This window comes from Scyliorhinus torazame, chromosome 15 (genome assembly GCF_047496885.1).
Source record: "Scyliorhinus torazame isolate Kashiwa2021f chromosome 15, sScyTor2.1, whole genome shotgun sequence".
Classification (NCBI taxonomy): Eukaryota; Metazoa; Chordata; class Chondrichthyes; order Carcharhiniformes; family Scyliorhinidae; genus Scyliorhinus; species Scyliorhinus torazame.
In genome coordinates, this window is record NC_092721.1 from 212,269,217 (window position 1) to 212,285,582 (window position 16,366).

General features: G+C 51.3%; 1 protein-coding gene across 1 annotated transcript in view; it reads left to right on the forward strand.

The window, feature by feature from the left end:
- smpd1 (sphingomyelin phosphodiesterase 1) overlaps positions 1-16,366 on the forward strand; it is a 36,271-nt gene that overhangs the window by 7,858 nt on the left and 12,047 nt on the right. The window contains 4 exon segments of the mRNA XM_072475928.1: positions 4,391-4,645; positions 4,647-4,938; positions 4,941-5,005; positions 5,007-5,161. Of these exon segments, the coding sequence (XP_072332029.1) occupies positions 4,391-4,645; positions 4,647-4,938; positions 4,941-5,005; positions 5,007-5,161 (767 nt within the window).

The window sequence follows — 16,366 nt, forward strand, 5'->3', positions numbered from 1 at the left end:
GAGTTAAAGGGTCGACGGTGGAACTCTGGGTGAACCCAGGGGTAGGCGGCTATTGTGGTACTTTGCGTACGGCTGGCAGAGTTGGTAGAGGTTCAGTTGCGCCCCCGCTCTCCCCTCCCCCGACCCCGCCTCTGTCTCTCTCTCTCTGTCTCTCTGTCTCTGTCACTCTGGTGTTGGGGTCTTGGCCAGTTGGTGAGGGCGTTTGTGCTAGGCCGAGGTTTGCGGGAGGCTCTGGGTGGGCTGGGGGTTTGGGGTTGGTCTGCTTTAAGCTCTGAGGTCCCGTTCTGTCCCCAGGGTTCGGGAGCCGGTCCTAATTTCCCAAGCGCTGTATAATATTGTAGCAGCAAATCTCAAAGATCAGTTGGAGTATAGTGTTCAGTTCTGGTCGCCACACTACCAGAAGGATGTGGAGGCTTTAGAGAGGGTGCAGAAGAGATTACCAGAATGTTGCCTGGTATGGAGGGCATTAGCTATGAGGAGCGGTTGAATAAACTCGGTTTGTTCTCACTGGAACGACGGAGGTTGAGGGGCGACCTGATAGGTCTACAAAATTATGAGGGGCATAGACAGAGTGGATAGTCAGAGGCTTTTCCCCAGGGTAGAGGGGTCAATTACTAGGGGGGCATAGGTTTAAGGTGAGAGGGGCAAGGTTTAGAGTAGACGTACGAGGCAAGTTTTTTACGCAGAGGGTAGTGGGTGCCTGGAACTCGCTACCGGAGGAGGTGGTGGAAGCAGGGGACGATAGGGACATTTAAGGGGCATCTTGACAAATATATGAATAGGATGGGAATAGAAGGATACGGACCCAGGAAGTGTAGAAGATTGTAGTTTAGTCGGGCAGCATGGTCGGCACGAGCTTGGAGGGCCGAAGGGCCTGTTCCTGTGCTGTACATTTCTTTGTTCTTTGTTGCAGCTTTCATCCCAGAATATTAAACACTAAACTCCACAAAGATGCTGGTTTTCACTCGGTCTGCCCTCGTCACATCTTCGTCCTGTCCCAATTTGTGTTTGTTAGTTTTGAAAGTTTTTCACTTTGTATTTTTTCTTTGGGTGTCTGGATATCTTTGTTTCCCTGTTCAAGTTGCCAATGGCTTTCAAAAAAAGGAACTTGCTTCTTTACTTTCAATTTATTATTGTTGAGAGAGTTGAAAACTAGATGTGATGACATTTGTAAAATGGTGCAGCCAGTTCAATTTCTGACACTTTGCAAGAACTGAGCACACAGGAGGCCGTGTGCGTTACGAGAGCTTCTCTTGGTTGAATTGTGCAACGGGTTCTGGTGCTATGACTTGTAGAGAACTAAAATTGGGATCTAACCGAGTTCTGTGTGATAATAGAGCTTTTGTGGTTTGGTTAATTTATCAGTTCCACACGCGTTTCCACTTAAACCTTGTGCTCTTAAGATCGCTGTTCCTCCGTGTATCTGCTGCTGATAATTCATCCAACTTGTCCTGCCTCATTCCCCAGGACTGGCAAATATTTTTTGGGGTAGGGGAAACAAACTGATGTCGAACTGTTAAAACTTCTTTCATGTGTTTCAACTGTTGCTGGTGATGAGTGCTTGTTACTCCAACTCTTCTTAAAGAAATATTTTTATTCTCTTTTTCACATTTTCTTCCAAATTTACACCCACCAATGAACAATTATCAGTGAAGAATGCAATGTCAATCCCCATATCAACAACACTCCCATCCTCCCACCAAACCCTCAAACAGCAGCCCGCAGGTTAACATAAACAAAAAGGATCAGGAATCGCCCATAGTCCCCATTAACACACAGTCCCCCTCCCCCCAACCCTCCCAATCCCCCCCCACCTAATGTTCCATGTAATCCAATTCTCGAAAGTGCATTATGAATAATGCCCATGAATTGTAGAACCCCTCCATCCTTCCCCTCAGTTCAAACTTAACCTTCTCAAGAGTCAAGAATTCCAGCAGGTCCCCCTGCCACGCCAGGGCACAGGGTGGGGAGGCTGCTCTCCAACCCATCAGGATCCGCCTTTGGGCGATCAACGAGACGAAGGCTACAACATCTGCCTCCGTGCCCATTTCCAACCCCGGCTGGTCCGACACCCCGAGTATGGCCTCCTGAGGGGCCCGGGTCCAGTTTCACGTGCACCACTTCAGAGATTATCTTTAAAATTTCCTCCAGTAATCCTCCAGCTTTGGACAGGACCAAAGCATATGAACGTGATTTGCCCCCCCCCCCCCCCCCCCCCCCCGGGCAATGTTGACACACACCTTCTACCCCCTCAAAGAGCCGGCTCATCCTCGCCCTCGTGAGGTGTGCTCTGTATACCACCTTCAGCTGCATCAGCCCCATCCTTGTGCATGAGGTGGAGGCATTCACTCTCCGGAGCACCTCACACCAGAACCCCTCCTCCATACCCTCTCCCAACTCTTCCTCCCATTTTGCTTTGATCCCTTCCAGCGGTACCTTCTCTTCCAAAATAGCCCCTAAATCACCAACATTACTCCCTTCTTCAGTCCTCCTGTCGTCAGCACCTCCTCCAGCAATGTGGAGGCCTGCTCCACCGGGAAGCTCTGTATCTCCTTCCTGGCAAAGTCCTCGAACCTCCATGTATCTAAACATTTCCTCCTGCTCCAGCCCATATTTCATGCCCAGCCCCTTCAACCCTGCAAACCGACCCCCAAAATACAAATCCTTTAGTGTCTTAATCTCCTTCTCCGAAAATTTCCATCCCACTTCCCTGGCTCAAATTTATGGTTCCCCCGAATCGGCATTTCCCTCGACCCTGCCCCCAACCCGAAGTACTTCCCCGGGGCCCGTCGGGAGCGGCACTGTTGCTAGCGGCTTCAATCCCGACCCCCTGCACAAACCCTCTTCCATTCTGACCCATTGGGAATCAACCCCTCTGACCCAGCTCCGCATCTTCTCCACATTCACCGCCCAGTAATAATACATCAGGTTGGGAAGACCCAAACCCTCTGCCTTCCTTCCCCTCTGTAGCAGCACCTTTCTAACTCTAGCCACCTTCCTTCCCCATATGAACGAGGTAATCATTCCTTCAATCGCTCTGGAAAATCGACAGGCATTGGAAAATAAACAGAAATCGCAGCAACACGTTCATTTTAACCGCCTGTACCCGACCCGCCAGTGACAGAGGGCGACTATCCCACCTTGCCAGATCGGCTTTCACTCTCCCCACCACACTAGAAATGTTGTACCTGCGGAGCCCCCCCCCAATCCCGAGCAACCTGCACCCCCAGGTATCTAAAGTGAGTCCCTGCCCTACGGAAAGGCAGCCCCCCCCCCCACCCCTGGCCGAGACACCACAAAATACTCACTCTTGTCTAGATTTAATTTGTACCCCGAGAAAGACCCAAACACCCGAAGCAGCTCCAGTATTCCCCTTATTGACACACTCGGTTCCGACATGCTTAATAACAAATCATTGGCATATAAGGACACCCTATGCTCTATCCACTCCCCCCGCTATCCCTTTCCATACCCCCAAACTCCTTAACGCGATGGCCAATGGTTCAATCGCGAGTGCAAACAGCAGGGGGGACATAGGACATCCCTGCCTAGTCCCATGGTGGAGAGGAAAGTATTCTGAGCTGATGTTGTTTGTGCGGACACTGGCCCTCGGCTCCTTATATAGTAGCTTTCCCCAGTCCACAAATCTTGGTCCAATTCCAAACCCCCTCAGATCTGCCATCAAGTACCCCCATTCTACCCGATCAAACGCTTTCTCGGCGTCCAATGCCACAATCAACTGTTTCCTTCCCCTCCGCCGGTACCATAACCACGTTAAATATCCTCCTAATGTTCGAAAAGAGCTGCCTTCCTCTCCCAAACCGATCTGATCTTCACCTATCACCTTCGGGAGGCACTCCTCTAGCCTACCCGCCAGTACCTTCGCCAATATCTTTGCGTCCACATTTAAAAGTGATATGGGCCTGTATAACCCACACTCCATCGGATCCTTGTCTTTTTTAAGCTTGTTACTCCATCTCTAACGGCTCATGAGAACATTCTACACTTTAGAAGCTCTCCCCTCCTCTTCCCTCCTCTCTGCGTCTATCTTGAGAGAATTAAAGATCTTCATTGTAACTATTAGATGGTTATAATAATAATCGCTTGTTATCACAAGTAGGCTTAAGTGAAGTTACTGTGAAAAGCCCCTAGTCGCCACATTCCGGCGTCTGTTCGGGGAGGCCGGTACGGGAATTGAACCCACGCTGCTGGCCAGCTGTTTAGCCCAATGAGCTAAACAAGCCCCTATGTCCATGGTGTTCTTTAATACACAGCAACTAGATGAAGGACCTGTACATGGTCACTGGGAGTAATGGCTCTGTGGATGTTAATACTATTTTGTGTTATAATCTTACCTAATCATTCTTTTTGCTGATTTCTGTCTAAACAGCTGAACTATAGCTCTGATGAAGTGGCTGTTGTGGCCTCGGAATTGTGCATCAACCTAAGGCTGGCACCTCAGGATATCTGTGTCCAGGCCATTGCTTTGTTCAAACACGATGTGATTACGGCCTGGATTAAATCCATCTTAAAGCCCTCCGAGATCTGCGGCCTATTGCTTGGCGTTAATTGTGGTCATTGGGACATTTACTCCGACTGGAACGTGACACTTCCTGACGTGCCAAAACCACCCATTGCCCCCTCTGAAACCACCAAAACCTGGTGCACCGACCACGAGGGTGCTGTTCCTTACCGACATTCACTGGGATAAAGACTATGTACCGGGGAACAACCCTGACTGCAGAGACCCCTTGTGCTGCAGGAAAGGCTCAGGTTTACCCACCAAACATCGGAAAGGAGCTGGCATGTGGGGCGAGTACAGCAAGTGTGACCTTCCCCTAAAAACCATTGAGAACCTGCTGCAGCACCTCCAGTCCAGGCACTTTGACGTGGTCTACTGGACCGGGGATATTCCAGCACACAATATCTGGGACCAGACTCGAAAGACCAACTCCTGGCTCTCAACACCATCACAAAACTCATCTCGAACTATCTGGGCAATGTCCCTCATCTACCCCGCAGTCGGCAACCATGAGGCAACTCCCGTCAACAGCTTCCCCCCTCCGTTCATTCACGGGAATGAATCCTCAGCCTGGCTCTATGACGCGATGGCGGAGGCCTGGAAAGATTGGCTGCCAAAGGAGGCCCAGGAAACCCTTCGGTAAATACAAATCTGAGCATTAGGAGGGGGGTAGGGGCACGGGGTCCTGGGACGGTCTGCTCATGAAGGACGCCTTCATTCTAAACTGTCGTCCCTTGTTAACCTGTCCCACACGTGGAAACATCCTCCCAGCATCCACCCTGGTAACCGTTTCAATATGATCACCTCTCGCTCGACTGAGCCCCAATGGGATAGGCCCAACCTCTCAAACTTTCCATATCAAATAAACCCTCACCCCCACCCCACTAATGAGTTGTGTACGCCTTCCAGTGCAATCAGATCCTTTTTAAAGAAGCAGGCCAACGTATATCTCCATCTAAACTGTGAATTGCTTTTCTTCCTGAGGTGCGCACTCATCGTAGTGGCGATGGTGCAGTTACTCCCCTCCCACATCTCCATGTACACTCTCCCCTATCACCGACTCTACCCCCCCATTCACTCCCCTCCCACATCTCCATGTACACTCTCCCCTATCACTGACTCTACCCCCCCCATTCACTCTCCCACACCCCCATGTACACTCTCCCCTATCACTGACTCTACCCCCCCATTCACTCCCCTCCCACACCCCCATGTACACTCTCCCCTATCACTGACTCTATCCCCCATTCACTCCCCTCCCACAACCCCATGTACACTCTCCCCTAGCACTGACTCTACCCCCCCCCCATTCACTCCCCTCCCACAACCCCCATGTACACTCTCCCCCATCACTGACTCTACCCCCTCCCCATTCACTCCCCTCCCACACCCCCATGTACACTCTCCCCCATCACTGACTCTACCCCCCCATTCACTCCCCTCCCACACCCCCATGTACACTCTCCCCCATCACTGACTCTACCCCCCCCATTCACTCTCCTCCCACACCCCCATGTACACTCTCCCCTATCACTGACTCTACCCCCCCATTCACTGCCCTCCCACACCCCCCATGTACACTCTCCCCCATCACTGACTCTACCCCCCTCCCCATTCACTCCCCTCCCACACCCCCATGTACACTCTCCCCCCATCACTGACTCTACCCCCCCATTCACTCCCCTCCCACACCCCCATGTACACTCTCCCCCATCACTGACTCTACCCCCTCCCCATTCACTCCCCTCCCACACCCCCATGTACACTCTCCCCCATCACTGACTCTACCCCCCCATTCACTCCCCTCCCACACCCCCATGTACACTCTCCCCCATCACTGACTCTACCCCCTCCCCATTCACTCCCCTCCCACACCCCCATGTACACTCTCCCCCATCACTGACTCTACCCCCCCATTCACTCCCCTCCCACACCCCCATGTACACTCTCCCCTATCACTGACTCTACCCCCCCATTCACTCCCCTCCAACATCCCCATGTACACTCTCCCCCATCACTGACTCTACCCCCCCCCCCCATTCACTCCCCTCCCACACCCCCATGTACACTCTCCCCTATCACTGACTCTACCCCCCCATTCACTCCCCTCCCACACCCCCATGTACACTCTTCCCCCATCACTGACTCTACCCCCCCCATTCACTCTCCTCCCACACCCCCATGTACACTCTCCCCTATCACTGACTCTACCCCCATTTAACCCCCTCCCACACCCCCATGTACACTCCTCCCCTATCACTGACTCTACCCCCCATTCACTCCCCTCCCACATCCCCATGTACATTCTCCCCTGTCACTGACTCTACCCTCCATTCACTCTCCCACACCCCCATGTGCACCCTCCCGTATCGAGCTGTGATTATCCTCTGTTCGGCCGGGTTAAGTCTGGCTCAGAGTGCCGCAGACCAGGTTGGATAGTTGGATTTAATTGTCTGGGTTCAGTGCAGGGGCGGCAGCTACCCAAAGCATTCTGGGTGAAAATGCATCATAGAATCATAGAATTTACAGTGCAGCAGGAGGCCATTCGGCCCATCGAGTGTGCATCGCCTCACACTTATCAGGATTAATTACCTTCTGCCACTGCTCTGCCCATCTGACCAACCCATCCATATCTTGCTGTAACCCTCTTCACTGTTTTAAAAAAAATATTTTATTAAAGTTTTCAAACACAATTTTTCCACTTTACAAATCAACATAAGAGATAAGACACTAACTAATAAGTAACGTTATTTAAATAAAATAGTGAACTGGCAAAATGACAAAAAATAGTGCTGCTGCTGCTGACCATCTATTTTCCCTTAACGTTCCGCGAGATAGTCAAGGAACGGTTGCCACCGCCTGGAGAACCCCTGAACCGATCCTCAACGCAAACTTCATCCATTCCAGTTTTATGAACCCTGCCATGTCGTTTATCCAGGCCTCCACGCCGGGGGGTTTCGCTTCCTTCCACATAAGTAAGATCCTTCGCCGGGCTACTAGGGACGCAAAGGCCAGAATATCGGCCTCTTTCGCCTCCTGCACTCCCGGCTCTTCCGCTACCCCAAATATAGCTAACCCCCAGCCTGGCTTGACCCGGACCTTCACCACCTTTGAAATCACCTTTGCCACGCCCCCCCAGAACTCATCCAGTGCCGGACACGACCAGAACATGTGTGTGTGGTTCGCCGGGCTTCCGAAGCACCTCCCACACTTGTCTTCCACTCCGAAGAACCTGCTCAGCCTTGCTCCCGTCATGTGTGCTCTGTGTAGAACCTTGAATTGTATCAGGCTAAGCCTGGCGGAAGAGGAATTTACCCTACTTAGGGCATCAGCCCACAGACCCTCCTCAATCTCCTCCCCCAGCTCCTCTTCCCCATTTCCTTTCAGCTCCTCTACCAGCGCCTCCCCCTCGTCTCTCATCTCCTGATATATTTTGGACACTTTGCCCTCCCCCGACCCATACCCCCGAAATCACTCTATCCTGGATTCCCTGTGTCGGGAGCAGCGGAAATTCCCTCACCTGTTGCCTCATAAACGCCCTCACTTGCATATATCTAAAGATATTCCCCCGGTGGCAACACATACTTTTCCTCCAGCCCTCCCAGGCTCGCAAACTCCCCGTCAATAAACAAGTCTCCCAATCTCCTAATCCCTGCCCGATGCCAGCTCTGGAACCCTCCGTCCATCCTTCCTGGGACAAACCTATGGTTGTTCCTGATCGGGGACCACACCGAGGCACCCGTCACATCCCTATGTCGCCTCCATTGCCCCCAGATCCTTAAGGTTGCTGCCACCACTGGGTTTGTGGTGTACCTTTTCGGGAGAGCGGTAGCGGTGCCGTCACCAGCGCCTTTAGACTCGTTCCTTTACAGGACGCCATCTCCAGCCTCTTCCACGCCGCCCCCTCCCTCCCCCATCCACTTGCGAACCATCACCACATTGGCGGCCCAGTAATAGTCGTCCAGATTCGGCAACGCCAGTCCCCCTCTGTCTCTGCTGCGCTGCAGGAACCCCCTCCTTACCCTCGGGGTCTTCCCTGCCCACACGAAACTCGTAACACTCCTATCTATTTTTTTAAAAAAGGCCTTAGTGATCAAAATGGGTAGACATTGAAACACAAAAAGAAACCTTGGGACGACCATCATCTTGACCGCCTGCACTCTGCCCGCCAGTGAGAGCGGCAGCATATCCCACCTCTTGAAATCCTCCTCCATCTGCTCCACCAGCCGCGTCAGATTGAGTTTGTGTAGAGTTCCCCAGTTCTTGGCTATCTGAATCCCCAAATATCGGAAGCTCCTTTCCGCTCACCTTAACGGCAGGGTGTCTATCCCTCTTCCCTGATCCCCAGGGTGTACTACGAAAAGCTCACTCTTCCCCCATATTAAGCCTATATCCCGAAAAATCTCGAAACTCCCTCAATATCTGCGTAACCTCTGTCATCCCCTCCACCGGATCCGCCACATACAGCAGTAGGTCATCAGCATAGAGTGACACTCGATGTTCCTCTCCCCCTCTAACCACCCCCCTCCATTTCCTAGAGTCTCTCAACGCTATGGCCAGTGGTTCAATTGCCAGCGCGAACAGTAACGGGGACAGGGGGCACCCCTGCCTTGTTCCCCTATGTAACCAAAAATACTCCGATCTCTGCCGATTTGTGACTACACTTGCCACTGGGGCCCCATAGAGGAGTTTGACCCAACTGACAAACCCCTTCCCGAATCCAAACCTCCTCAACACCTCCCATAAATACTCCCACTCTACCCTATCGAATGCCTTCTCTGCATCCATCGTTGCCACTATCTCTGCCTCCCCCTCCGCTGGGGGCATCATTATCACCCCCAACAGCCGTCGCACGTTGACATTCAATTGTCTCCCCTTTACAAACCCTGTCTGGTCTTCATGCACCACCCCTGGGACACAATCCTCGATCCTCTTCGCTAGCACTTTTGTCAGCAACTTGGCGTCTACATTCAGGAGCGAGATAGGCCTATCTGACCCCGCATTGCAGCGGATCTTTATCCCGCTTCAGGATTAGTGATATCGTCGCCTCCGACATTGTCGGGGGTAGAGTCCCCCCTTCTCTGGCCTCGTTAAAGGTTCTCGCCAGCAGCGGGGCCAACAAGTCCACATATTTCCTGTAAAATTCCACCGGGAACCCGTCCGGGGCCTTCCCTGCTTGCATGTTCCCCAGCCCTTTAGCCACCTCATCCACCCCAATTGGCGCCCCCAGACCTGCCACCTCCTGCTCCTCCACCCTCGGGAACCTTAGTTGATCCAGAAACTGTTGCATCCCCTCTTTTCCCTCTGGGGGTTGGGACCTATATAGTCTCTCATAAAAGGTCTTAAACACCTCATTTACCTTGCCTGCTCTCCGCTCCGTAGTTCCCGTTTCATCCCTGACTCTCCCTATTTCCCTCGCCGCTGTCCTCTTACGAAACTGGTGGACCAACAGGCGACTCGCCTTTTCCCCATATTCATATCTCATCCCCTGTGCCTTCCTCCACTGTGCCTCTGCCTTCCCTGTGGTCAGCAGGTCAAACTCCGTCTGACGTCTTCGCCTCTCCCTATATAGTCCTTTGTCCGGGGCCTCCGCATATCTTTTATCCACACTCAAAATCTCCCCCACTAAACTCTCCCTTTCGTTGCCCCTCTTTTTTTTCTCCTTGTAAGCCCTAATGGAGATCAACTCTCCCCTAACCACCGCCTTCAGCGCTTCCCATACTACCCCCACCTGGACCTCACCGTCATCATTGGCCTCCAGGTACCTCTCAATACATCCCCGCACCCTTCCACAGACCCCCTCATCCGCCAATAGTCCCACATCCAGTCGCCAGAGTGGGCGCTGTTCCCTCTCCTCTCCTAGTTCCAGATGCACCCAGTGCGGGGCATGGTCTGAACCGGCTATGGCCGAATACTCCGTTCCTGCCACCCTCGAAATCAGTGCCCTGCTCAAAACCAAGAAATCTATCCGGGAATGTACCTTATGGACATGGGAGAAAAAGGAGAACTCTTTGGCCAACGGCATGGCAAATCTCCACGGATCCACTCCACCCATTTGCTCCATAAACCCCCTGAGCACCTTGGCTGCTGCCGGCCTTCTTCCGGTCCTGGATCTAGACCGATCTAACCCTGGATCCAGCACAGTATTGAAATCCCCCCCCCCCCATTACCAGGCTTCCCACCTCCAGGTCCGGGATACGTCCCAGCATCCGCCTCATAAATCCCGCGTCGTCCCAGTTCGGGGCATATACATTTACCAGCACAACCTCCTTTCCCTGCAATCTACCACTCACCATCACCTATCTACCCCCGTTATCCACCACTATATTCCTAGCCTCGAACGACACCCGTTTCCCCACCAATATCGCCACCCCTCTATTTTTCACGTCCAACCCTGAGTGGAACACCTGTCCCACCCGTCCTTTCCTTAACCTGGTCCGCCACCTTCAGATGCGTCTCTTGAAGCATGGCCACGTCTGCCTTCAGTCCTTTTAAGTGCGCGAACACTCGGGCCCTCTTAACCGGCCCATTTAGGCCTCTCACATTCCACGTGATCAGCCGGACTAAGGGCAATTTTGGACACCAAGGGCAATTTATCATGGACAATCCACCTAACCTGCACATCTTTGGACTGTGGGAGGAAACCGGAGCACCCGGAGGAAACCCTCGCACTCACAGGGAGGATGTGCAGACTCCACACAGACAGTGACCCAAGCCGGAATCGAACCTGGGACCCTGGAGCTGTGAAGCAATTGTGCTAACCTCAATGCTACCGTGCTGCCTGAGACATCCTTGACCCGAGCACCAGGGAGGCAACATACCATCCTAGAGTCTCATTTGTGACCACAGAAACATCTATCTAATCCCAATCCGAATCACCGATAACTGTTGCATTTCCACACTTTTTACTACTCCCTCTGCAGCAGAACCAACTGAGGTGCAATGAATTTGGCTATTGCAGTTTTCCCTTGAAAGGTCATTCCCCTCAACGGTATCCAAAATGGTACACCTGTTTTGCAGGGGAATGAACACATGTGATTCTTGCACTGTTCTCTTGCTCTGCCTGTGCAGTCTGAGCCTGCAGTGTGAGAATCTTACTTTACATGCTGTCCACGACACACTCTGCCATGCAGATGCTCCACAGTGATCCAGCTGCCACTCCATGATTGGAAACAGATCAGCCATGATTGAATGGCGGAGCAGACTCGATGGGCTGAATGGCCTAATCCTGCTCCTTTGTCATGTGGTGTAATAAGGGAGCCAGCACTGATCTGTGACCGCTGGACACCAGCCTCCAGTTACTCAAACAGCTTCTGCCATCACCCTTTGTGTCCTATCCCGAAACCAGTTTCACATCCATCTCGACACGTTTCCATGTGCTCTAACCTCCAAAAGCGTCCCATGTGGGACCTTGTCAAAGGCTTTGCTCAAATCCATCGAAACTACATCAACTGCACTTCCTTCATCCACGCACTCCACACTTCATCAAAAAATTCCATCAAATTTGTTCGACGTGACCTCCCCCTGACAAAGCCATGCTGACTATCCCTGATCAAACCGTGCCTCGCCAAGTAGCGATAGATTCTCTCCACTAGTTTCCCTACCACTGACGTGAGACTCACTGGTTGGTAATTCCCTGGTTTGTCTCTACCACCCTTCTTGAAAAGTGAGACCACATTAGCTGTTCTCCAGTCCTCTGGCACTTCCCCGGTGGACAGAGAGGAATTAAAACCTTGCGTCAGAGCCCCTGCAATTTCCTGCCTTGCCTCCCACAACCGCCTGGGATGCAATTCATCCGGACCTGGGAATTTGTCTATTTTTAAGCCTGTCAAAGCTCCAATACCTCCTCACTTCCTGTGTCAAACTGCTCAAGGTCCTCACTGTCCCATTTCCTGAATTCTATACCTACCTGTTTCTCCCGAGTGAAGATCAATGCAAAGTATTCATTTAACAACCGACAATGTCCTGTGGCTTCACACACAGATTGCCCCCTTGGTCTCTAATGGGCCCTACTCTTTCCCTGATAAACCTCTTCCCCTTAACTGAGGGTTTTCCCTAATCTTACTCTCAAGCCCTTTCCTTGCCCCTTTTTCCCCTTCTAATTGCTTTATTGCACTTCCCCCTTGCACTTCTGACGTTCCTCTGGGGCCAGTTTAATTTCTCCATTTGAATTTGCTAAAAGCATTTCTCTTTCTCCTTATCCAGTCCTGGATTGTCCTAGACATGCAGCTTTCCTGAACTTATTGCTCCTACATTTCTGTAGGGAACATGTTGGATCTGTACTCTCCCTATTTCCCTCCGGAATGCCCTTCACTACTCCGCTGTAGATTTTGCCGTAAGCAGCTGTTCCCAGTTAACTTTAGCCATATCCTGCCTTATTTTAGTCAACTTTGCCTTCCCCAATCCAAAACCTTCTTTTGCAGGTTGCAATTTCCTTTGTCCATCACAAACTTGAACCGTACCGTGTTGTGATCACTATCACTAAAATGCTCCCCCACCACCACATTGAACACTTGCCCAGCTTCATTCCCCAGAACCCGATCCAGCATTGCTCCACCTACATGGGCCTTCACCATATTGATATAAAAAAACTCCCCGGAATACATTTCAAGAAATCCACCCCGTCGAGGCCCTTTACACTGTGACTATCTCAATTTATGTTGGGCAATTTGAAATCTCCTAGTATATTTACCCAATTATTATTATTACAGACTTCAGTAAATTGTCTACATATCTGGTCCTCTATTCCCCACTGACTCTTTGAGGATCTATAATACACTCCCAGAAATGTGGCTGCCCGCTTTATATTCCCAAGTTCTACCCATAACGCCTTTTTTGAAGATCATCCGAGGTATTATCTCTCCTCATTGCAGTAATTGATTCCTTAATTAATAGTGCAACACCACCTCCCTTTTTACATCCTCCTCTGACACGCCTAAAGATCCGATATTCCAGAATGTTTAGTTGTCAGTCCTGCCCTTCCCTTAACCATGTCTCTGTGATGTCACTATTCCATGTGTCAATCCACAGCCTTGCCTATTACACTCCTAGCATTACAGTAAAGACCATCCAGCCTTGTCTCTCTTGATATTCAACATGGCTGAACTCTCTGACTTGCCTCCTTTACTGTAGTATGATGTGTCTCTATTTTACTAATACTGTGTCCCTTCCCCCTGTCAAACTAGTTGAAACTCCTCCCAACATCACCAGCAAACCTACCTGCAAGGATGTCGGTCCCAACGTGGTTCAGGTGAACACCGTCCCTCAGGTCCATGTCCCACCTTCCCCAGAAACGGTCCCAGTGATTCAAAAATCTAAAATCCTCCTTCCTGCACCAACTCTTGAGCCACACATTCACCTGCCCTATTTTTCTATTTCTGTCCTCGCCAGCAAGTTTCTGCTGCTGGGAGCACTTCCCGCACATGTGGTCATCTACGACACTACTCGGATCCAAGACTCCCCACATGTGACAGGCTACACATTCCACAAAGCTGTCCTCACCTGACATGTCTTAGTACTGACCCTCTGACAGTGCAGCACTCCCTCAGTACTGACCCTCTGACAGTGCAGCACTCCCTCAGTACTGACTCTCTGACAGTGCAGCACTCCCTCAGTACTGACCCTCTGACACTGCAGCACTCCCTCAGTACTGACCCTCTGACAGTGCAGCACTCCCTCAGTACTGACCCTGTGACAGTGCGGCACTCCCTCAGTACTGACCCTCTGACAGTGCAGCACTCCTTCAGTACTGACCCTCTGACAGTGCGGCACTCCCTCAGTACTGACCCTCTGACAGTGTAGCACTCCCTCAGTACTGACCCTCTGACAGTGCGGCACTCCCTCAGTACTGACCCTCTGACACTGCTGCACTCCTTCAGTACTGACCCTCTGACACTGCGGCACTCCTTCAGTACTAACCATTTGGATGATCTGCTCAAATCTCTATGATGTGGAGATGCCGGCGTTGGACTGGGGTGAGCACAGTAAGAAGTCTTACAACAGGTTAAAGACCAATAGGTTTGTTTCGATATCACTAGCTTTCAGAGTGCTGCTCTGACTTAGGTGAATGATTTAACCACCTGCAAATGCTCGCATTCCAAGCATTGTCTGGCATCTGTGAATTTGTCTATATATATATATATGTTTCTGGAACATCCCTCTTCATTAACCTGGTGTAAGACTTCTTACAAATCTCTATTGCCAAGGCAGCCGTGGGACGTTTGGCCAAATTTTGATTCTGTTAGTTGTGACTTTACGCTTGCTGCGTTGCTTCGAGTCTGTGACACACCCAATTGCTCATGGCTGCTGTCGTTTGAGACTGAAAGCTCAGAGACCACAGGGTCTGTTGATTTACGCAGTTTATTCTGTGGTTTTGCTATTGTGAGTGCTGTTAGTTGCAGTATTTGCTAAAAGCAGCCACACATCCAGCAAAGAGCACCTCTCCCTTGATAACCTCCATCTCTGATCGCCCAGGAGTTGGTATTGGGTCTTTCCGACACCTGCCCAGTAGGATCTCGAGACCAGTGTGAATGAAATGAAATGAACGAAAATCGCTTATTGTCACAAGTTGGCTTCAAATGAAGCCACATTCCGGCGCCTGTTCGGGGAGGCTGTTATGGGAATTGAACCGTGCTGTTGGCCTGCCTTGGTCTGCTTTCAAAGCCAGCGATTTAGCCCTGTGCTAGACGAGCCCCTGACCAGTGTGTTGTGGATGAGGGGCGTATGCTGTGGTGGAAGTCTTAAGTTGGGAACAGCTTTTTAGAAGTTACATAACTTTTAAATTAAAAAAATATATATATTTTTATTAAGAATTTTTCAATAACAATATTTCCCACCTTAGAAACAAAACCTTCCGCCCCCCCCCCCCCCCCCCCCCCCCCCCCCCCCCCCCCCCGCCCATAACAAAGAAAAGAAAAGAACTCGCTTGGCAAGACATGAACATGGCAAGTCAATAAAATACAGAACTTTGTACATTGGATTCTTCCCGTACATGTCAGTTTCCGGATCATTCATGTGCTTTCTTGCTCACATGCCCCCCCCACAGGAGCCCCCCCACAGGAACCCCCCTCCCCCCCCCCCCCCCCCCCCACGATTACCCCCCCCCCCCCCCCCCCCCCCGGGTTGCTGTTGCTGCTGTCCGACCTTCATCTAACGCTCAGCGAGATGATCTAGGAACGGTTGCCACCGCCTGTAGAACCCCTGCGCAGACCCTCTCAAGGCAAACTTTATCCTCTCTAACTTGATAAACCCTGCCATATCATTTATCCAGGCCTCCACACTGGGGGGCTTCGCCTCCTTCCACATTAGCAAGATCCTTCGCCGGGCTACTAGGGACGCAAAGGCCAGAATGCCAGCCTCTTTCGCCTCCTGCATTCCCGGCTCGTCCACTACTCCAAATAGTGCTAGCCCCCAGCTTGGCTTGACCCGGACTTTCACCACCTTAGATATTGTTCCCGCCACTCCCCTCCAGAACCCCTCCAGTGCCGGGCATGACCAAAACATATGGACATGGTTCGCCGGACTTCCTGAGCACCTCCCACATCTGTCCTCCACCCCAAAGAACCTATTCAGCCTCGCCCCCGTCATATGCGCTCTATGAACCATCTTAAATCGTATCAGGCTAAGCCTGGCACACGAGCAAGAGGAATTAACCCTACTTATGGCATCAGCCCATAGCCCCTCTTCAATCTCCTCCCCCAACTCCTCCTCCCATTTACCCTTCAGCTCCTCTACCAAAGCCTCCCCCTCTCATTACTTTTAAATTTAATATCTGAAAACACAAACATAAGAGATTTAAGGAGGTGGCAGTGAAAATGGCTGCGAGAGAGTTCAGTGCAGTCACAA